Source organism: Electrophorus electricus, chromosome 8 (genome assembly GCF_041902795.1).
Source record: "Electrophorus electricus isolate QZ-2024a chromosome 8, ASM4190279v1, whole genome shotgun sequence".
NCBI classification, from domain to species: Eukaryota; Metazoa; Chordata; class Actinopteri; order Gymnotiformes; family Gymnotidae; genus Electrophorus; species Electrophorus electricus.
In genome coordinates this window covers 22252204-22268738 of record NC_137504.1, presented here as the reverse complement: position 1 = coordinate 22268738, position 16535 = coordinate 22252204, and the positions used below count along the sequence as shown (strand labels likewise).

General features: G+C 42.0%; 2 protein-coding genes across 6 annotated transcripts; one reads left to right on the top strand and one right to left on the bottom strand.

The window, feature by feature from the left end:
- Positions 1 to 779: 779 nt before the first annotated feature.
- On the top strand, positions 780 to 7879 carry kat5b (K(lysine) acetyltransferase 5b). Of its 5 annotated transcripts, none has more exons than XM_027017741.3 (16): positions 780 to 830; positions 942 to 1008; positions 1461 to 1529; positions 1621 to 1757; positions 1945 to 1989; positions 2089 to 2157; positions 2757 to 2918; positions 3096 to 3164; positions 3810 to 3872; positions 4511 to 4759; positions 5153 to 5242; positions 5379 to 5519; positions 5685 to 5778; positions 5927 to 6086; positions 6234 to 6315; positions 6791 to 7879. In XM_027017741.3, the coding sequence occupies exons 1-16, from the start codon at positions 816 to 818 to the stop codon at positions 6923 to 6925; spliced, it is 1647 nt and encodes a 548-aa protein (XP_026873542.1). In that variant the 5' UTR covers positions 780 to 815; the 3' UTR covers positions 6926 to 7879. The 5 variants fall into 5 exon arrangements, with proteins under 5 accessions (XP_026873542.1, XP_026873540.1, XP_026873543.1 ...); XM_027017739.3 differs by having other exon boundaries at positions 2757 to 2981; XM_027017742.3 differs by lacking the exon at positions 1945 to 1989.
- Positions 7880 to 14704: 6825 nt separating this feature from the next.
- On the bottom strand, positions 14705 to 16020 carry LOC113582129 (insulinoma-associated protein 1a-like). Its single transcript, XM_035526894.2, has one exon. It carries the CDS (start codon positions 16018 to 16020, stop codon positions 14746 to 14748), a length of 1275 nt encoding a protein of 424 aa, XP_035382787.1. The 3' UTR covers positions 14705 to 14745.
- Between the last annotated feature and the right edge of the window lie 515 nt (positions 16021 to 16535).

The window sequence follows — 16535 nt, the reverse complement described above, 5'->3', positions numbered from 1 at the left end:
GGGTAGGTTGAATGCAACAGCGTTCAAGTGCATTTTTGTTTTGGCCTTCTCATTTTCTACATTGTTGGAAATAACAAGGTCTCGCATTATCTTATGTGCAGATCTGGTGGTTACTCACTTCAGTGGTGTCAATCACCCCAGGATCCGATTGTTACCATATGAATAAATCAAGCTAAGTGACTAAATAAGTGACTAGAAATGTCTTCCTGCCTGTTCTGGTGAATATTTAGTGGGGAAGGAGTTAACATTTTATCAGCGTGCCGTTTGCTCTGAACAAGTAGGCCATAGAGTGCAGTTATACTACACACACACAGCTTTCACACAGGAAACCACAATATGCAGCACAATACGCAGATGCAAAAAATGTGCGCCTCCTCGTGCCTCACTGTGCAAGGCCAGGATATATTTAAACATTTATCTTAATTCCAAGGAAGCAGTGAAGCCACAGACACACAAAAAAATCACAAGCGAAAATAAAAGTGGCGGAAGGCTTAATTTGATAGCCTAGATAAACGGCAATTTGGCAACCTATACCTCGGGGGAAAGGCTTCGATAGACTTTGATAGACCTGAGCACATTTGAGTGGGGGAAAATGTTATGAAATATTATATTTAAAATAATAACATATTTAGTACTCCAATAATTCATTTGGAGTCAGTATATTGTATGGCTTGGCCTTTTTAAAACTCCAACTACTGTTTTAGCTAAGGTTATTTTTGTTATTTTTTTTTAACTTGGTTCTCACTTCTTCACTTTTGAATTGTCCGTCTCGTATCCCACAATCCACTGCGCAAGTAGGCACACTGATTACCAAAATGGCGGACACGTTGGTGAGTGTTCGATGTAATCCCTGTCTTTAATTTGCGTAAATGGTCGTTTAAATTAAAAATACCCAATAAAGGGAAGTTAGGTTAGCACATTAATATGTTATTTCTTGATAGGTGGAACTCGTGGAGGGCTGTCGTCTCCCTGTACTCAGGAAAAACCAAGAAAATGAAGACGAATGGCGTAAGGGCTGTCCGCTAGCGAACATGCTAGCCAGCGTAGCTACAAGCTGCATAATAAAACAACTGTCATGGCGGCGCACATCGAAGCAAACACTGTCGCCTGTGACTATAAGCCAGAATGGCAATTCAAAAGATAAATGTTCAAACAGTAATCTCGTATACTTTAGTGGGCTTTTATAGCAAAAATATAACATGTAAAGAAGTGTCACTTGCCTTTTAGGTTTATTTCATGCAAATTACAAGTAGCCGTGCTGTGAACTTTTTGCTGAAGCTCATATCAACCCTTTAATAAGTCACCACGATAGTTTACACATAGCAACTGATCGTAGTAACAGTTAAACAATTGCAGTTACATATTCTAAACCTTTCAATCTTTCACTTGGCTTTTAAGTTTAGGTAAGAGGCGGGTTGTTTTGAAGTTTGCAACTATATATTATCCTGATTCCTTCATAGCTTTGGCTGAAATTCTCAGCGTCAAGGAGGTCCCTGGGAAAAAGCTCTACTATGTTCACTATATTGACTGTAAGTGGCCTTTTTTGTAGTCATAACTGATGTATTGTTGACATCACACAGCTAAAGGGAAAAATGACTGGCTTTTGTCATATGTTAATAGTCAATAAGCGTCTGGATGAATGGGTCACTCCTGATCGCCTCGACATGAAAAAGCTCCAGTTTCCTAAGAAGGAGGCAAAGACACCCACGAAGAATGGTCTGCCTGGCTCACGGCCCAGCTCTCCAGACAGAGATGTGGTAAGAGACCACACTGGATCTCTGTTACCCACTACATTCTGCGCTTACCTCTCCACTGCCCAATGCCCAAGGTCTACTAACTTGCATCCCACTTTGACCTTAAAAATAGTGAGATGCCAGATGGTAGTCGCATAACACAGTACAGTGTTAAACCTCTAAATTAAAATTTTTTGTTGTTCTTTGCTAGCTTCTGTTGAAGCAAGTCCCCACAATTGTCAAAAAGGATATTAAGGTTGGAAAAAAGGATAAATAGAGGAAAAGTAAACATATTCAGGTGTTAACATGATTTGTTCCCTTTAACTCTGCTCTCTTCCTTTCTGTTCAAATTCAGAGGAAGAGTCTAGATCTCAACCTTCAATCTGCTTCAGCTCCTTCCAGAGGCAAAACTCTTCCCACACCGGTACAGATAAACCTTGCCCATTCTACACTAAAACACCCTGTTTGGTTCCTGCAACAAATTGGTATGAATTGGCTCTATATGGAACATTCCAGAGAATCAAAGCCCCAATGAGATCCTCTCTTGACATTGGCCATGCAGTGGGAGAGATGTGTCTAAAGTGATGATTGCCTCGCTTCTGTTTTCTCTCTTTGATAAGACTGTCACACAAGACAGCTAATAAGAGGTGAAAAAGAAAATCTCTGCTTCATGTTTGGTGGTTGGGCAAGTAAACTAAGTTGAAGGGATCGAATACTGTGCTCGACAATGAAAAATCTAGGAAAATGCTAATCAACACCTTTTATTAGTGAGTGAGCATTCTCTGTAAATGTGTCAGTGTTTCTTTCTATTTGCAGGTGGATATCCCAATAAAGTACTCGTGTGTTGTGTGGTTTTTTTGTTTGTTTGTTTGTTTTGCTCATTGTAGCAAATCAGTCAACCAAAATAAAATTTGGTTGTGTTAATGAGACATAAGTTTTGAAAATATTTATCTTTTACATTTTTTTTTTGTCCAAAAAAAAAACAAAACACAACCCTTTTTGATCTTTCTGATTGGTCCCCAGAAACGGAAAGCAGAGTCCGTCTCCTTGACATCCCAAGGCTCTGCGGCGCCGTCAGTACCTTCTCTCCCGAGCTCTGCCGAGGCCCCCCAGGCGTCCGTCTTCCCAGCTGTGGTTCGGGAGTCCTTCAGCAATAAGTCCAGAGAAGAGCACGAGCAGCTCACGGTAGCAGCCTACTCAGCCCCTCACCCCTCTGTCTCGCAGCGTCCGCAGGCGTGGTTATCAACGGTGATGCTGTTAACATATATTTGTTTAGCTCCAGTAGCTGTTTTCGTCACGATGTATAAATGTTGACGCGGAGAGGGAAGGTCACGTGTGCTTGTGTTCGCTTGCTGTCGGCAGAACGGCACGACCCGTCGTCTCGTCCCGTCTCAGCCTGGCCGGAAGCGGAAGAACTGTGGCACAGATGAGGTAAGCACGGCAGCACAGAGGCCCGCATTGAGGGTCTATGGGATCACCGCATGCCATGTTAAACTAAGCCATGCTAAGTCAAACCATTAAATACCACGTCCAGCGTGCACCCACACTCCGTGTTCTTTTTATTGGAAGCCCGTTTCATGTTTTCACTGCATTGTCACTTACTTGTATGTTCTTTTCATTGTGTTGAATGTCAGCCATCTTACCATTACACTGGTCATCTCCTTGATAAATCTGGATCAATATTAACCGGGAAAACCCAAACAAATCGTGTTTGGGTTTGGTGGCGAGTTGAATACAGTCCCATTGAGCACTTAAATGGTGTGGCCATCAGAAGAGCCCCATACACATGGATGCTAAAGCTACATACTAACACACACACGTGCACAACACCACAGAGTAGATTCTTCTGCCCAGCACTGACCACACTCACCGTTTACCTCATGCTGCACATATTAACACAGGCTACTTAACAAGCAGCGAATAGAAGACCAGAATTCCAGTCCCATGTGAGCTTGCTGAGCAAATCCCCCACTCCATTTTGAAGGAATACACACATGCCATGCCATAACCTTTCTTCCTCCTGTCACAAAACCACGTTTCCCAAAGCTTTTGCAACCCCTTGTGTTTCTCTGATAGATGATAAAGGTATTCCAGTATAACAGCCCCCGCAGTGCCAGTGCCTTTCTGCCACCAGGAGAGGTCCGTCTCATTTATTTATCATTGCCTGTTTGGTGTGTGTTTGTAAAGGGATAGGTAGAAGGGCCTAGATACACACACACACACACACACACACACGTATACAGTTTTACAGAGAGTAAATATGTTTAGGTCAGTGTAGCTCATGAGTTCAGGTTTAGAACAGAGAAGGGACATTCAGGTTTCTGCTCTGGGAGAGTTCGTAAGTACCAGGAGCAGATTTAAGATTTTTACCCTGTTAATATGAATGACATGATGGACGTTTTACCATCGGGTAGTCAGGGTCAGTCTCATTTTGTGATCTTCTAGCTGAAAAATTCAACAAGTAGGGTTTTGCAGTTTAATGAAGTGTTAGACAATTATGACTTAAATGGATAAATGAAAAGAAAAGGGAAATGTTGCAATATTTTGGTAATTACAGGAAGGCCTCATGAATTTTGTTTTCCTTATTCAGCTTATATTTATTTGTTTATTTTTGAGGAAGTTAAGGATGTGACCTTGAACCTCTGACCCTCTCTGAAATTGGCTATGGAGGCGTTTTATTATAGGCCATCCTTACCAGTATTTGATGTCGAGCAGCACACTGCGGTTTAGTCATGCCATGCTTTCCTTTCTCCCCAACGGCACCCTGCTGCCGCCAGGACTCGCAGGACAGCCTGGACGGAATCCCCTCCGCGCCCCGTATGACCGGCAGCTTGGTGTCGGACCGCAGCCATGACGATATCGTCACACGCATGAAGAATATCGACTGCATCGAGCTTGGCCGCCACCGGCTCAAGCCGTGGTACTTCTCACCATACCCCCAGGAACTCACCACGCTGCCCATCCTCTACCTGTGCGAGTTCTGCCTCAAGTACCTCAAGAGCCTGAAGTGTCTGCAGAGGCACCTGGTGAGGGAATGCCTGCTGGCCTCAGAGGACCAAGCACTCTCGGGCGCTGCCCAAGCTCATGCTCGTTTCAGCTGTCGTGGTGTCTTGGCTCAAGGTGGCCCCGTAATTAAACCAGTGAAATTAACATTGCTTTGTAAGATCGCCCAAGCTGTTGACCTAAACCCGCGAATAAAGCACCGTCTGTCTGTGTAGACTCTTGATTGGAGCTTGCAGTACTTACAATTACTTTAGTGCGCTAAGGAGAAATACTATTTGTGAATATATCTGGATATTGTTTTATAAAAGTTGCTGGGGTGCAACCTAGAGTATTTCCGTTAAAGCGTTCATTTCACTATGCAGAATTCAATGTACATTGATTACTACTTGGTAAATTTGTTGTTTTCTTGTGAACAGACGAAATGCAACCTTCGGCACCCCCCAGGAAATGAGATCTACCGCAAAGGAACCATCTCCTTCTTCGAAATCGATGGAAGGAAAAACAAGGTGATTAGTCTGCTTTCGAATGTGGTAGTTCACCTCTCGGAAACCCCCCCTGAATTAAGGTCGGTCAGGAATCAAGAACGTTTAGGCTGTTGTTGTGGGGGACGGTCGTCAAAGGTTTTGTTTGTTTGCTTTGCAGACATACTCCCAGAATTTGTGTTTATTGGCAAAGTGCTTCCTGGACCATAAGACGCTGTACTATGACACAGACCCCTTCCTTTTCTACGTAATGACAGAGTATGACTCCAAGGGCTTTCACATAGTCGGCTACTTCTCTAAGGTAACCTGTCTAATCACAAAACCAAAACCAAAGGCACTGCATAGTTTCTTTTTTGTATGTTTAGTGTATTATCACAAGAAATTGATCGGTCATATCCCAGTTACTAAAAAGCCCAGCCATTAATAATGCAACTAAAGGCTTTGACCGACCTTGTGCTCTTTAAAGGAGAAAGAGTCAACGGAGGATTATAACGTGGCTTGTATTCTGACATTACCACCATATCAGAGGAGGGGTTACGGCAAATTGCTGATAGAGTTCAGTAAGTTTCTAGTAAGCCGCACGGCACTCATATAAACATTTGACGAGATTCGGCCAAATGTTTGCTAAACTGTTTTCATATTGGCAGCGTAACGTGCAAGTGTGTGGTGTGCCGCCCAGTTCAGGGGTCCTCCCTGTGTCCGTCTCAGGTTATGAGCTGTCGAAGGTGGAGGGGAAGACGGGCACCCCGGAGAAGCCCTTGTCAGATCTCGGCCTGCTCTCTTACCGCTCCTACTGGTCTCAGACTATACTGGAGATCCTCATGGACCTCAAATCGGACAACGGAGAACGGCCACAAATTACCATCAAGTATGCCTCTGTTCACTACACACTGTGAGAACAGTAGAGATCGTGATCATGATATGTTCTAATCGGTTTAAAAAAAAAAAGTGGAGTATTTTGTTCTGAAACTGATTGCCTAATGTGGGATTAATGCATGTCTTGGTTTGTTCACAGTGAAATTAGTGAGATAACCAGTGTGAAGAAAGAGGATGTAATATCAACGCTACAGTACCTAAACCTCATTAATTACTACAAGGTAATTTTCTTTCATGGCATTTGAAAAGGTCTGCGTGGTCACAACACAGACTGTTATTTCTGTTCTAATAAACAAGATTCTCGTATGGATTTGCTTTTTTTTTCTTCCATTGGCTTAATAGTACTTTGGCCAAACAGTTTGAGTTGCGCAAGTTGAAAACAAACTGCGCTACTTAAGTAAATCAAATTAAAAGCTTTTCTCAAAGATTTTTGTTCTTACTGGGTTTGATGAGCGCTTGATCACTAGTCATTCGTCTGTATGTGCGGATTCTCACTGTTGCTCAGTGCCGAGGAGTCTGTGGAAAGGAACAAAAGCAAAGGCTTGAGAAATTCAAGATGGTCTTCAGAGACGTTGCGGGATTCATAAGCGCCACATAAGCACGGCATTTGGTCAAGGGACTCTCGGCAGGACGAACTCAGACTTGTGTAACTGGACCCGCGCTAATAACCTCACTCTTCTCTGCTCTCGTCCTCAGGGTCAGTATATTCTCACGCTCTCGGAGGACATCGTCGACGGGCACGAACGTGCCATGCAGAAGCGACACCTCCGCATCGACCCCAAATGCCTCCATTTTACTCCGAAGGACTGGAGCAAGCGTGGCAAGTGGTAGACATGCAGAGGACACTGTGAACCCCTAACAGCCAGGCTCGGAGCGCTCCGGAAAGCCAGAGCGATGGTGAACCCCTGACGGGCAGGCTCAGAGCGCCCCGGAAAACTGGCGCGATGGTGAACCCCTAACAGCCAGGCTCGGAGCCCTCCAAAAGACTGGAGCGACGATCCCTGACAAAATAACACGCCTCACACTTAATAGGACTTTTGCTGTAATCAGAATCAACAAAAGAAACTTCAAAATATTAGGGGAAAAAAATCCTGTTGAAGAAGGAACTCTTGCCCATTGTTCTAGTGGTAGTTCTTATATGATAAACAAGCATCATCAGACTCTGTCGTGTGTCGTCACTTTGTGCACTTTATGCTTACATGAGCACAACAATTTGGCCTTTGCTTAAACCAAGACAGTGGCGTTGTGTCGTCTTTGAGAAGTTGCTTTTTCAAAGGTGCTTTGTAGCTCTGTGCCATCTTTCACAGCCACCCTTCCCTCCGATTAGCGGGGTTTTGTCCATATTCATTGGACTTTCTATTTGCCCGTTCATCAGGTTCATACTGAATGCATTAATTGATCCATTTATAAAGTATACTTTTCTTATTACTCTTGTATTGCAATGTTTAAACGTATAAAATCAAATGACTATCTGCTATAAAATCAAATGTAACTGCTTTTGGTCTTGAGGGGCGTTTCCTCCGAGCACAGCCGCCTGTGGAACCACCGTCGCAGACTTAGCAAGCTAACGTGATGTTTGTTCGTTAGTGAGTGTACATAATGTAGCTCTTCTATCTCTCTCTCTTTTGTAATGGAAGTTTTTAAAAGTGATGTCTGTGCAAATTTAAAAACTGCATGGGGATGTTCATAAAAGAAGCCATGTTGAACTGTTACAAGATGTACATTTGGATACCTGTACAGATGTCGATCGTTTTTCTTTAATGAATGTAAACCATCCAACACTCATATTAACTGTGTCTTTTTTAATTTATATTGAAAACTGTATTGTTGTAAAATCTTGTGCATTCTGAGAGATTTGTAACAAGAAATGCAGAATTCTATTAGTATGTTTTTTTCAGTATCAACAATATGAGGAAGTTGCTTGCAAAAAGACTCTTCTTGTGACATTTAGTCTCTCAGTCAGTGACGCTGACCAGTTACAGTCAGCTCTGGCCCACTGTGTCATTAGTAAACCTTGTGTAATTTCTCCTAACCATTACAATTAAGTGCCACAAAATGAAGTCCATCTCTTTTATAGTAATAAGAGAGCTTATTCCTATTTTACTGTTTTAAAACATACTGTATATGCAACAAGTGCCTGTCAAAGTTGCTGTGTTCAAACATCCTACATGAGTGACGTTTACGACCGTTCGTTGGGGTTTGGCACACGTATACAACTACTCAACGTCAGTAACGCCTCAACCGGTGCGGACATACGTGCAGGACTGCTGGTTTAATACAGTGGCTGAGTTCCGTTAGAAAAATATTATTTTTATATTTACATGTAATTGCTTAAGCTTACTTTAAGCTTACATGTTTTTGTTCATACAAAGCTGCATAAGGCTTATGCCTACATGTGTGTGTACTAGAGCCGCGTTGTGTTATACACATTATCATAACAATGGTCACGTCAGAACTGATGAATCTATTTGGAGTAGCAGAGACATAATAGCATGTAATCCATATGATAAAATGTACCTTAAAGGAGGCCACAACCAGTTGGCTCAGCACCAATTATTCTGACCAGAATGTTTGTTGACTGTTCAGTATCTGCCAGTATTGTAGGACCATTGGTTGGCAGTTCTGTTTTCCTGAATATATTAACAAGACCCTTCAATGAAGTCAAATGTGTTTGTTGTTTTGTCTGATTGATCTTAAAAAGTTTGATTGATTTTAAAAATGAAAGTTATGGACCCTCCAAATAGATTAAAGTTGTACACAAACATGGGCACCCTTGGCCAAATAACACTTTGTCTTTTTTGAGAAGTGTTAAACAGTCTAAATAGAAAAACATTACAAAAAACAAAACCTTTTTGTGCAGATCGTAATGCAGTCTTTCATAACTTTATCATCAATGTGGCCTGTGCAAATGTATGGACAATGTAAATGTTATAAAGGCTGAGATTTTTTTTGGCAAGATCTGAGACATTGATTGATCAGGTCACACCTGAGGCACGTCACCAGCTATAATTAGGAACTGTTAGCTGAATAAAATTTCCAAGCTTCATAAATTCTCTGATTCTTTACACCTTGTGCTAACACTCAGCAGCCATGGGTTCCTTTAATCAGCGGTGTAAAGATCTGAAAACAAAAGCAATCGATGCCCACAGGGCAGGTGAAGGCTGTAAAATAAATAAACGTGTGCCGCATTAAAAAAGTAAAAACAGAAGTCTGGCTACAATCGCCAGAGGTATATTGGGAGAAAAGGCAACAGCAGTTCATGAAAACAACACTGTTGAATGTAAAGCATGGAGATGGATCTGTTCCGCTTTGGGGCTATGATGTTGTCTGTGTCATTACTGCATGGGAGGAGGGAAGAATGGATTTAACAAAACACCAAATCCTGGAAACAAATGTCAAATGCTGAATCTGAAACAAGGAAGGCTCCTACAACGTGTTAATGACCCAAAGCAGAACTCAAAATCCACTGTAGCTGAAGAGACACAAAATGAAGCTTTTGGACTGGACCTCACAGTCCCTGGATCCAAACATTGGACGGACCTTTAACATGCATGCATGCAAGACCACCCAATAATATTTTTTAAAAATTACAGACCTCCTGCATAGAACAGACAAGAATAGAAAAACTACAAAATCTGTTTCAAGCTGTGATTTCTGCCAAAGGGGGTCTTGGTATGAACTCTGTAAGGTGTCCAAATGCCACACAGGCCACACTGATGAATCTGAGTTGTAATTCTGTTATGAAAGACAGAATAAGGATTTGCTGAAAATGTTTTATGTTTATCTATATAGACTAAGTTTAACACTTCTCAATAAAAAAGACAAAATGTGTCACTTAGTCAAGCATACACAAACCTTTGTGTACAATTGCATATTTAATACTTGGATAAAGTTTTTTTAACACTGTTTTTCAAACAACCTCATGACGTTGCACTCAACTTCAACCCTAGGGTGTTGAACTTGTGTGTGAATGTCTATGAAAGTTAACAGCACACCAAGGAAAATATAACAGCACACCAAGGAAGACTATAATAGCAAATAAATCAATTGGAGCTTCAAGACATTGTTAACACAGAGGACTCACAGCACAGTGAAGAGTAGATGTAGCCTCATGTTTGTGTCAGCATGTCTGAAAATATTACAGTATGAAATCCAGAGCAGAGTTAAGAACCATCAGCAGACACCATCAGAGCATATTAACAGAGCACACAGACAAAGTGCACAAAGCCTCTTTTCTTGTGGTAGACAACTGACATTAAAAGCATGATAAAAAGAGGAAATAAACAACAGGAGATTAAAAAAATATGTTCTGAATTTTGAGAGCTTTCATATTGCTCCATGGATTTAGTCTGGTGTTCCCCAAATAAGCCATTCCTACAGTTCCTATTTAGGCCAATATTTCTTGAGTTTTTTTTTCTTTCAGATAATCACAAAAAAAAGTAAATGCTGACAATACAAGCAATTAAAATTTTAAATGAAGCCAAATAAATTGCTAAAACTGACAACTGCCATATAGGCTAGAATATTATTCATTAACAAAAGCTGCATCTAAAACTGCATTTAACTAAACAATTATTATATCGATACTTTTACAGCATTTAGCTGACACTTTGGGCCAAAGGAACGTGCACATAACAAGGGAAACTTGCACACACTGGATTGTTTTAGCTATGCACTAAAAACGGCTTAGGGTGCTTAAGACGTAATCCATCCCCTTCCCACAAATGGACTGTCATGCATTCCATAGTCTCTGGCCCACTTACCGATCTTCATTTGGCTCTGCACTTCATCTTCGCCCACATCTAGGAACTGAAAGCAACAGCATCCTTAGTTAGAACGCTGAAACATTACACATCACCTCTTCCACATCACAAGTGTTCCTTCCTTACCTCTTCAGTCTCCTCTATCCTTTGCCTCTCTGCTTTCCTGTTCTTGATGGCTATCTTGAAATTGTCCACGAACACTGATATCACAAGACTTGGGAAACGGAAAGTTACAGTTAGCAAGGTTGCTCTGACTGACTTGAGAAGGCCGAAACACGTCACGAAACACGAGCGGTCAGGCAGATAATGATCCCAGCAGCTCCTGTAGAGACGATATGTGGGATAAAAAGCCCACTGTGCAGATGAGCACAGTTCCCAATCCAGTATTAAATCCATTATTATCCATTATTTGGCAGAAAAGATCAATTGCAGCTGATTTAAATGTTCAATTTGAAGCCACTCCATAAACAAAACATGCTGATATCTTTCCTACACCCGCACAGATCTGAGCTACACAAGACCAGTCGGGCCAGTCAGAATTAGAATCAGAGACACCCAGGAAGAAGAATGTAGAATTTTATCAAGCCTAACTGTCTGCAGGAGGTATAAGACATGATAGATGACATGGCATCATTAGTAGATTGGTTAGGGCAATATGCAAACGGGCAGGGGTCAACTGAGGTAAAAAGTGACCTGTGACCTCTTAAAGCACACAATAACTGCTGGATGGATGAAGAGAACCTAATAATGTAATTTCTCAGTAATGTAACAAGGCCAGAATTTAATAAAAACTTGGAACAGTAATATAAAAACTTGTCTTGCCCGATAATGGCCGATATTTTTTAGTGATAATGTTTTGCTTATAATTCATGAAAATGTATTACAATTTATAGTAGGTGATATATAATACAGGCATTTAGCAAAAATATTAAAGGGTGATTGAAAACAAACAGATTTCTTTTCTTTTTTTCATTTACATATTAACTTGTTCCAGTCTCGGAATGTAATGCTGCCATTCACCTGTGTGGCCACTAGATGGAGCCCCGGTGGTACTTGACACCATTTTCTGTTCAACACTACTTTCAAAATAAGAGCATTCAAGATTTCATCAGTTTGAATTTTTTATGTCATGGTATCAATATCCTTAGATTTCAGGGAGAAAAAAGCTTGATTGGTTATGTGACTACAGTAAACTACTTGTTAGATGTTGGAAGCAATAAACGTACTGCAATGCATTGTGCCACTACACACCAGTTTCTTGCCTAGTGTGTCTTCCTCTCTTCTGAATAGCACACAGCTAGGGGTGGGGGCGAAAGAGGTGAACGTGTCTGAAAAGGAATTAGTAAGGACAATGGGTGGTGAGTCTCTTTTGTACTGGTATAACACAGAATAGCTTTGACTCTAAGAGCGATCCTTTGTGCAGCAGCAGGGAGATTAATAAGAGCTGGCTGGACCGTGACTTTGATACCCAGATGTCTCAGCACGTTTGATCACGGTCACGTCTGCCCACTTTAGTGGGCTTCAGATCTCTTTCGATCCGCCATGGCGATGTGGGATTGAAAATACAGCACCATCAGTTCCACTTCTGATTTTTTTGGATGCTGCTTCTCTAGTCGCGGCTCTGAGGCACGCAGGCACGTCAGATCCTTGTGTGGACTGACCCTGGAGTCTCCGATTTCCTTGCATACTGTAAAAAATATATATACATGGTAAATTGAATTGAAGCCCTAATTTTGCATCCTAGTCGCTTGTCAACTGTATGATATGAATAGTGACTCCAACAATAGATATATGATTCATATCAATTATTTGATATGAATACTGACTCTGACTGTCAACTATAATTAGAACTGTCTCAACTATATGACAGGACAATTGACAATGATAAAATAAAGTAAAACCAATATGTTGTCACATTTAAAATGTGAAAGGGCATTTAATCTGAGAAATTAGACATTTTTGACAACAGACAACAAGAGGGTAAAGTATTGCACTTGTTTTTGATGCCATCAAATGTATCATCATTGTTTAAAGCTGCCAACATCGTTTCCTTTGACACAACGATCCAAATCACTGTGCCCGAATCAGTGACGGGAAGATCTGATCATCTTAACAGAGGACACGAACTCCACAGACTGGACATAGGATGTAACTGATGTTGCAGTGTGCACTGACTGAATCTCACAAAGCTCTTAATCTTTCCTGAATAGCTACTGGAGGATGACTGTAATTTACAGGATGATCCTGTACCGTAGTCTATGAGCGTGGCGTGTGGAGGTATATTGAGTAGTTAAGGTGTCATTTTAGGATGGGATTATGTTCTCCTGTATGACCTCAACATATAGAATGTGTAAGGTACCCCATGCCATGTAACCTGGTGTAGATCTATGGGCAGACGTGACCAGATCAAGTAGACCTAGTGGCAGATATGCCAGGATTCAGAGGACAAGTGTCCTTTAGGACAAGCATACATCAGCAGGAAAACAGTGAAGTCTCAGTCATGTATGACAAGTGTAAAACATGTGTTTAGCTGCCCATAGGATGGTAGCCTCACTAGGTATAAGAAGGACTTTATTTACAGTAGAGGAGATCACCTTGGCAACATGACTAGAGACTAGTCAAGAAAGTGGAAGATATAAAGGATTAATCAGTATGTTTTCATTTTAGAAGGAACACAATTCATTCATTAAACAAAACTATGGGCTGAAGGTTTTACTAATTTATGTTCGAGTTTAAAATGCTTTTCTCCTGCATCGCTATTGTATTTTTGCCTTTTTCTTTCCATTTAATCAGTTTAGGGTAAATCGATTTTCAAGCATAATAACAATAGTGCTTGTTGGACAATGAATCTCATTCCTTCTCCCCTTAATCTAATTTGCAGAAATACTGAAAATCGATTTGATTCAATTTGATCGATAATCCATGTAAATTTGTTTACACGTTACCGTTGATGAAACACTTCATAAACACTGAAAGATTCACTCTATTTATGCGAAATACAATTAAATAAACTTTTCATTCTTCTTATTATTTTTTATTATTATTAATATTATTAGGCCTAGTAGAAACTAGAAAGTGTTCTAGCACCTTTAGGTCTTTGGGTGATTCGCGGCACGGTTGTAATGCTTCACATTTGTATATTTTTCCTAGACCACCCTGCGTAAAAAAGAGTCATTAGCAATGTATGTTTTACCCGGGGGCTCTTTGCCTTGTGTACGATCAAAGCTACTTTGGTTTGGAGCGTTCGCAGTGTCTTAGCTCAGCCCGTCTCACCGAGATAGTTCGCGGCGCGTAGAGCATTTCATGGGAAAAAAAATTATTTATTTGTTGTAAACAACAAACCCTAGCGGTAAATGAACACCTAAAAGTCCATCTGGACACAAATAAAGACTATAAGAATGGATTCAGCGCTTTTCAGCACCGGGGGTTCTGTTTTGCAGTCAATTTTCCTTACTGCATCACACTGGTCAATAGCTCAGTAAAAAGTTACAGTACAGTGTTGTTTAGATTAATATAGTTTATTGTGTAGAAAAGTTTAACTGGAATTCGTTTTTTAGAGAAGTCACATGACATGATTCAGTCATTTCAAAAAGAATGTGCATTATTAAGATAAACAATGAAACTAAACTACACAACAACAAACAGTAACATTAAATAAATAGTTCTTAATAAATAAACCAATAAATAAATCAATATATCAATAAATAAATATCACTTTATCGAACAAAAACATAAATGTACATAATGTCTACACTATTGTTTTGGAATGTTTTGAGGCTGAATTGATTAAATCTATCTAATTAATATTCAAGTAATTTTCTGTAACAACAAGAAAAATGCACGAGAATTCAGATGTGGATTACAGTCCACTGTTGTCAAATGCTTGACTCAGATGGGCTGAGACAGTAAAATCATGTGTGTGGTTTCCGTTGGGTGATATTTGTTTATGTGTCTTGTTAACCCAGGGGATGAAAAGAAGTTGTCTCCACAGAAGCGACAGGGAAAGACATCCCCCGACATCTGTGTAGCTTGCTCTACCTTCGCATATTTCGGGCTAAAATCTGGAGACTCTTTTTTCGTTTGGACGCTGGAATCGGTTGCGCCGGCGGGATTTTTTGGTGCCTCTGCAGAGAACAGACCCTGTGACGAACTTGCTGCTTTTCGACCGTGAAGCGCAAGGTGTTTCCTCAAGTACGCTTGTCGTCGGAACTTCTTGGCGCACTGGGGGCAACTGAATGGCATCTCTTCTTCCGAACCCGAGTCAGACTGCTGCGATGGCTGTGGGCTGGGATCCGAGCGGGCCATGCCGTTTTGTCCAGCAGTGGGGCTCAGCTGACTGTCCTCTCCCTGTGCGGCGCCCTTGGGTTTATGCCATCGCCGGTGAGAAGCCAGGTTAGCGGGGCAGCTGAATGTTTTTTCACATTCAGTACAACGGTATTCGACGCGTACAATGCGGGAACACTTATGATGTGCGAGGGTCAGAGGGTCTGAGTACCTCTCCTTACATAACTGACAAATGAACTCTCCCAGCGGGCTGCTGGTGTTGGAGCGCGGCTTGGAATCTTCCTCTGGATCTTCTTTAATCCGGAGACCCAGGACGGGTGAGGTGGTGAAGTCATCTCGGCTGTTCGTTCTTTTCTCCTGGGGATGGGAACCCGAACACTTGCGCTTCTTAGAGCCCGACTGTTTATTTTTGCTGCTTGAGGATGCAGGCTGTTTAATAACACTCGATGATGGTCCACTGAAGGAAGAGTCTAGCTTCGTTGTCATCTCGGGCAGCGATGGTGATACCGGCGAGCCACTGACGGCAAAACTTCCGAGCACTGGCTCAAGGAAGAGCTCGGTTTGTGCTGGAGAACCGGTGTTGCCCTTCTGATCCGTTGAATCCGCTGAGATATACTGGTCTGTGTATTCCTCGCTGTCGGGGCGAGTAGGACTGAGTGAAGGAGCAAAGGCGGCTTCAGGCTGTCCACCAAAACACACCCGACTCGGCGTCCTCTGTTCAACGCTGTTGCGCTCACAGGAAAATGTTGGAGTGCTTAAAGCTGGAATTCCGGAATTCAACAGAAAGTTTTGCGCCTGTGCTGGGTCATCCTTTTCTCGTACTCTGTACGAAACTGGCCCAGTCTTTTTAGAGCGTTTTATAAGGAAACCCTTTGGCATGGTGACGGTTGAAGTTCGATTTAAGTCACACAGTCACCCTGTGTCGAGCGTTTTGGAATGTCCTAGCCAGCGTTTGGGTAAAAATTAACAAGTTGCGTGCCGTACAGTTATCGCTTTGAGGCTCTTGGCCACACTGAACTTCTGCCCCTTGTTTGGCCCCCTTTTAAAGGCACCAGGCGTGCGCTGTGCGTCAGTTAGGACGCAGATGGCTGCGATCCAGGCGTCAATAGCGGGGCCCGGCAACATGATCCACTCGGGGTCTCAGAGGAGAGGAGCGGCAGATGTCAGTTCTCCCTCCCCTCCCCCGGTGCCATACACCCTGTCTCCCGCGACCCCCTCCCGACCACTTGCCCCGTCCTTGACGGTCCCTCACCATTATGTAGATCAGGCTTTGCCACACTCCGAGCTTATCCAACCTTTATTCACCATTCCCTTCTGGGACTCTATTCAACGTACACGTGCCGAATCTCTCCGTCCATTCATCAAAGGAATGAAAATGAGGAGGGGGTGTGTGT

Bases quoted from the DNA above. Each gene is read 5' to 3' on its own strand.
- kat5b (XM_027017739.3), top strand. The intron at 3,873-4,510 runs GTCCGTCTCATT...TGCTGCCGCCAG, and splicing joins CCTTTCTGCCACCAGGAGAG to GACTCGCAGGACAGCCTGGA. The intron at 5,243-5,378 runs GTGATTAGTCTG...TTTGCTTTGCAG, and splicing joins TCGATGGAAGGAAAAACAAG to ACATACTCCCAGAATTTGTG.
- LOC113582129 (XM_035526894.2), bottom strand. From the start codon at position 16,020: ATGCCAAAGGGTTTCCTTATAAAACGCTCTAAAAAGACTGGGCCAGTT.